We start from the raw sequence: 6,000 nt of genomic DNA on the forward strand, positions 1-6,000 counted from the left end.
CAACAAACACATTTGAAGTTCGATATGTGCTTTTTAAAAAAAGGCTGAGGAAAACTTCTTATCACTTTTCTATGGATGTTGTCTTGTTAGCTGTGCAATATAGTCTGGTGAAACTTTGTAATCTCATTTACTCTTGGTTAAGCTTTTCACTGGAGAGGCTTAAGCATTGAAATATATTTTTATGCCTTACCTAATTTCTCACTGATGAGTGCTAGCAGAAAGTATATAAAATGGCTTTCAGGATGTTCCTTTTCCAGTGACAGTATTACTTCTCATTATTATGATGGTTTCATTATTCTCATAGGTGAAAAGGTTAATAAATGTCTACACTTCCGCAAGAAAGACAGTGTGGTCTGATTATGTCTATTAGTATTTTCAGTTAATATTTGATCATGAAACAGTAAGCAGGAAACGATGCTTGCTGATTACCTTCTGCTGTTTTAGCAAATGAACACGTAGATGTTAAATGTTACTTAATGTATTTGCCAGGCTTCAAGGGCTATCTGAGGCCTATATTTTATTTACGGACAGAGTTCAATGTTTTGAGCAAGCGACGATGTCTTCGGTCTGCAAAATTCACTCTATTGCAATTTAACTGAAAATTGAAACATAGTCTTACAAATCAGTAATTTAATTAGATAATAACTGCTGCGATGATAAATTTTCTTTCAAATTAAAGAAGTTCTTCTGTATCTGGGAGGAGATAGAGCCATGTCACTACATCTGATTAACAGTCAGGGGAAGTGCAAATAGCAGCACAAGAAGTCCCTTGTTTTCCCTTGCTCCCCCCCTTAGTGACCATGACGTTATTAAAGCTAGTGGATCTTGTGAAGTATGTTACTCAGTCAAAGATGGAGCAAGAGCTTTGTACTGAGCTCAAAAGAGCAAACACAAGCTTCAGCATTGTCTAGGCTGTTTGAAGGGTTTAGAGTTCTTCAGGAGCCAGGTGTGCAGGGACACTGGGTAACCCTTCGTGTCTGCTGCTTCCATCAGGGATATCCTTGCAAGTCAGGGACAATAGAGGATGCAGCTGGCACTGGACCTTTTGGTCCTTCCTTTCTCCTGTTCTGCCTGGTTCAGTTTCTGGGCCTCATACAGCCTGCACGAGCTGGCTCTGACCTTGGCGTCCTGATTTCTGCCAGTCCTGCATAGGGGATCTTTCCATCTGTCTGGGTTAGAGAGAGGATTTAATTCTAACTGATGGCATGATTACATGAACTGCCTGTTGAGATACAAAGCTACTAGGCTAAACTAAACCAAACAGCTGAAGTGTAGACTCTTACTTATATATATTGCGCTATATACTTCTCTTTTCATAATGTTTGATTTCACAGTCTTATTTGGCTAAATCACTAAAGAGTACTGCTGTGTTTTCTTTTTGTCTTTTGGCAAAGTGTGTCATAGGCTTGAATAATGGATATTATTTCACTGCTTTTTCACCAGTCTTATCCCATTTTAAGACATTTAAGCAGCTTATATTTGGCAATTGCAAAAGACAAAGCAGTATTATTTCTGTGTTTTATGAAAATTAATATCCAAACACTCAGGAAAATAGAGAGGAGGAGTTGTTATATTTTGTCCATCTTCAGTTGGACAAAATATTCTCCTCATGAGAAGACTGAGCTGGTCAATTTTTTTGCACCCACTTAAATGACTTGTGAAACAGCTTTTACAGATCTAAGTGAATGCTTGTGATCTGTATTACTAGTTTTCTCTTCTTTTACAAAGGGTGTTATTCAAGATGTGAAACTCATCTTTATACCTAATGGATATATCACGCAGTGTCCTAATCTGAATCGCAGTAAGTAGCAATTTCTTTATTCTCTCTATTTTAGATTTTTCATATATATTATTTCTTTGTTTTAAAAATAATATTTTCAGGCTTGTCATTTTTGCATGTGCTGATTTCCAGAAGGTGAAAATTCTGTGTAAACAGATTGCATTTTATGTTCAGATAACCGGCAGTATATCAGACTTGATTTATTTATGGGTTATTGTGTCTTTCCTTCTCTTCCTTTCCTTTTCTTTTTACTCTTCCTTTATTGAGCATGCCCGACCTGCAGTGATTTCTTAAGTCTGGTGCAAGGAATCATGGATTTGCAAGAACTCCTGGCAAAAATGACTGCAAAAGTAGGTACCTAAGCTTCTTTGTTGATTGCCCATTTCCTGCTAAGAGCAACATGAAAGTATTTATTCCTGTTGCAATTATTCTACATTTTCATGGTACAGCCATTTTTTTTTTCCTCCTTCTGCTAGTAGCCCTATCTGCAGTGGAGTTACGGATATAGCTTCGCAGATGTCACTTAAGCCTTATACAGTTTCTGTTGTCTGCCTTATTATTAAGATAGTGACAAAATGCCCAGGGTCTGATTTTTTTGTAAGAAGCCTTAGCCTGATTTCCTTTTTCACGCTGAGGGATAAATGCAGAAACAAAGGAGTGAAATCCCTCAACAATTTCCTCACCAAGTGATGCTGTCAGAGGGTGTGTGTTTGCCTGTGGGAAGTCCTGTGAAGTCTTCAGGACTGGCATAGTCTCCTTCCTGGGAATTGAAATGAGGCCCCAAAATGGAAATGCCTGTGAAGCTGCCAGCTGTGCTGATCTTGACATCACCTTTGATCAATGGTTTTTACCAGTGTAAAAGTTAACCCAGCTCCAGGTGGTGTGGTGTGTGCTTGGGTTTGGTGGTTTTTTTTGTTTGTTTGTTTGTTTGTCTCTTTTTTTTCACCTCCTGGTTTGGATTGTGAATAGGATGAATGGGAAGCTATAGTGGTTTTTTTGTTAGCGATATTGGAGATTTTCTTTAGGCTCTGCTCCCACAACCTCTGTGTTAGCCAAGGCCCTTCAGCTAAGGCTGTGGTGAAGTTTTGGGGTAGGAAGCTGTGTTTTAGAGGTGACTGAACCCCTGATGTGTGTTAAAGGCCAATCTGTGAACACTTTTTGAGGTTAATATTGATGAACCATCTGGTCTGTGGTGAAGGGCAATTAATTGTCTCATCTGAAACAGCACTTACGTGTTAATTACTTATAGATTTAAGTGCAACTACAACCAACCTGTAGATCCCTTCAATCTCAAGGTAGTTACTGAACAGGAATTTCAAAAATAGTATTTGCATAGTAGTGCTACTAGCGTAAAAGCATTATACTTTTTACTGCGCTGCCTTTAAGCGTTCTTTTCCTTCGTAATAGGAAAGGGGAGACCTTGTTTTTAGAGAGTGTGCACATTGTACTGACAACCCACTTACTCAGCTGACATGCTTTGGACAGGCTGACTCCAAATGTGAAATGTGAAGCTTTTAGTTCCGTTTGCTGCTTGTACTGTGAAAGAGAAGCAATTATTTTGAGCCCTGCTGGTGGTATGAGCAAGTTCCAATTATGCACTGTACTGAGTAACTTGCTTTCTCTGCTGTTAATTGTATTTTTGCTTCCTAGTACTTTATGAGGGGAAGCAAATAACACAGTATTATACTGCGAAGACTGTGCTTCCATAAAGTGGTGCTGAGATAATCCTTCATTGTGAGTTCCTTTTCTGAAATAGCAGTGCACTGACTGTTTCATTGCAGTTGTTACAGAAATACTGTTGTCCAGGAAAAATGCATGCAGCAGGAAAGGAAGTTAATTTGGGAGACAAATGCAAGTTAAAAATGGAGGGACTTGAGGGAAGCAGTAAGGTTTGTATCTGCCTTTTCAGTTCTAGCGACAACAGCCCCAAGTAGATGCCATACATCATCCCCATCTGATACACTTGTAAGGCAAAGAGCAAGGCTTAGAAGGGCTGTGCAGTTGCCTGCAGAGATCCTGTTTAGCAGGGCAGGTGGTCAGAGAACGGCTTGCTGATGTACATGAGCCATGAACGCCAGCACCTGGGGTCCTGCACCAAGAGATGTGGAACGTGAACATAACGTTTTGGAAAAGTGGGCCCCGTGGTTTGATGTCCAGTTGTTGCTTTTAGGCTCCACTCTATCTAAGATTTCAGTTTCTCCCTCAATCTCTGTTTGGTTACAGCTGTATTACGGTATTGAATAGAGCAGTAAGTGTTGTTTGCAATGAATGTGTACGTGCAGTTGATACAACGTAAAACTATGAAGACTCAGACCAGGGCTTCTCTGGAAAGAAAACATCAGACTAGTGGCTTCAGGCTCCAATAATTTTGGTAGCAGTGCAAATTACGCAGTACGTACGCAGGAGGAGAGAGTATCCTCTTGCTTGGGTTTTACCTCAGGGTCCCATGAGGTTAGTGCTGGCTCAGGACAGGACATGTGGGCTATATAAGGGGCCCAGCAGAGCATTGGCTATAGCAGATTGTCATGGAGTGCTCTGTACAGGAGCATTTGATCGTGACCTGCAACAAGCTAACCACCATTATGTCCTCTTCCTACCTATGTCTTGTAAGGACATAGCTTTTAAAGATGAATAAATGCTGGCTTTTAAAGCCCATTTTATTTTTGTCATCATTTGAATTAATTCTGAATCTTTCCAGTATATATGTTTAATTGATTTAATCTTGTGTCCTTAAATAGAGAGACGCCATAGGTCAGAGTGTTAGAAATCTGGCTAAAATGTTAATTTGCAGCAGGAGAAAAGGATTGTGTTATGTTTCAGCATTCCTAACTGCCATGCTGGAACGCTGTTAGTTCCTCTTTAAATATAGTGGCTAAAATAATTCATGCAACTTTAACAATCTACTGAAATCAGTCTGGGCACCTCGTGCATTTTTTTGAGTGGAATATAATTATTTTGAGTGGAATATAATTGGAATTTACCAATTTTTTTTGGTAAATTATGGGCTCAGGATGTGCTTTGTTATATGAAGACTTCCAGCACAAAACTTTCCACTGAATCTTTGCTTGGTTGAGGTCAGAAAGGTTAAAGCTCGAGTTTGATTAAAACCAAGAAAAATCAAGTGCTTGAATTGGACTAGTTAATCTGGTTTGTTTACGTGATGGATTTATATGGCCATGAATACTTTTATGATTAACAAAATTTTCCATGTAAATTTTGATAGTTTTGGGGTTGTTTTTGATATTTTTGTTACTAATTTTACCAGAAACAATACATTTTTAACAGAAGTCTGTTGTCTTTCAGTTATTTGTATGGGCAGAGGAGACGCAAGGAAAGTGTTAAATAAGTTTTGTGAATAATAGCTAGCCAAATATTCCTGAATGTTAAGAACTTAGGATTTGGTTAGTATATGGAAAATGTTTGGTATGATGTGGGCTTCTTCCCCCTCGTTAGTTTATTTCTATTCATAACCTAAAAAATGTTTGAAGCTGGAGAATTTTCTACTGATGTTTTAAATGTTCAACAAATCTAGTTGTGTGCATTTGGAAGGATATTTCAGCTAATCTTAAAGAATTCATTGTTTTATTGAGCTCAATAGAAATTTTTCAATTAAGGCTTGAAGTTTAGAAACAAACGGAATGTTTCTGGTTACTCTAGCAGGTAACAGTTAAATGTTGTTTCTGAAGTGATTCTGTGGGCTGCGATACATTCATTGACTTCTGTATTGGAGGGTTTGTTGTTGCATGCCTGCCTTCTGGTGATCTACTTGATTGATCTGCTATGTTTAAAGGTATTTCTTAGAACAGGAGGTAACTGACATTTAAGTAAATAAAACTTATCAAGATAATGCAAATGACAGAAAAAGGTAATAAATTGAAAATATTTATTCTCTTAAAGTTTTCTTCTTTTTCTAGGGAATAATTTCTAGGACAAAGGACAATATCAAGTATCACTATCAAACCTGGGTATTTCTAAAATGCTTTCTTTCCAAATTTGTGTGGCTGTCGTGGTTTAAACCTGACAGGCAGCCAAATACCACGCAGCCGCTCACTCCCTCTCCCCCGCCCCCCCAGTGGGACGGGGAGAGAATCGGAAGGGTAAGAGTGAGAAGAACTCGTGGATTGAGATAAAGACAGTTTAATAGAACAGAAAAGGGAGAATAATAATGATAATGATAAAATATACAAAATAAGTGATGCACAATGCAATTGCTCACCACC

At 38.5% G+C, this 6,000-nt stretch overlaps 1 protein-coding gene across 1 annotated transcript in view; it reads left to right on the forward strand.

Moving 5' to 3' along the window:
• The window catches only part of NELL1 (NEL-like 1 (chicken)), a gene marked incomplete at its 3' end in the record, with an annotated part of 87,128 nt that overhangs the window by 58,044 nt on the left and 23,084 nt on the right, over positions 1–6,000 (forward strand). The window contains exons 5-6 of the mRNA XM_009581001.1: positions 1,729–1,801; positions 2,048–2,130. Coding sequence (XP_009579296.1) covers positions 1,729–1,801; positions 2,048–2,130 — 156 coding nt within the window. The remainder of the gene's footprint in view (positions 1–1,728; positions 1,802–2,047; positions 2,131–6,000) is intronic.

The sequence above is a fragment of the Fulmarus glacialis genome, unplaced genomic scaffold (genome assembly GCF_000690835.1).
Source record: "Fulmarus glacialis isolate BGI_N327 unplaced genomic scaffold, ASM69083v1 scaffold5647, whole genome shotgun sequence".
In the NCBI taxonomy this organism is placed as follows: Eukaryota; Metazoa; Chordata; class Aves; order Procellariiformes; family Procellariidae; genus Fulmarus; species Fulmarus glacialis.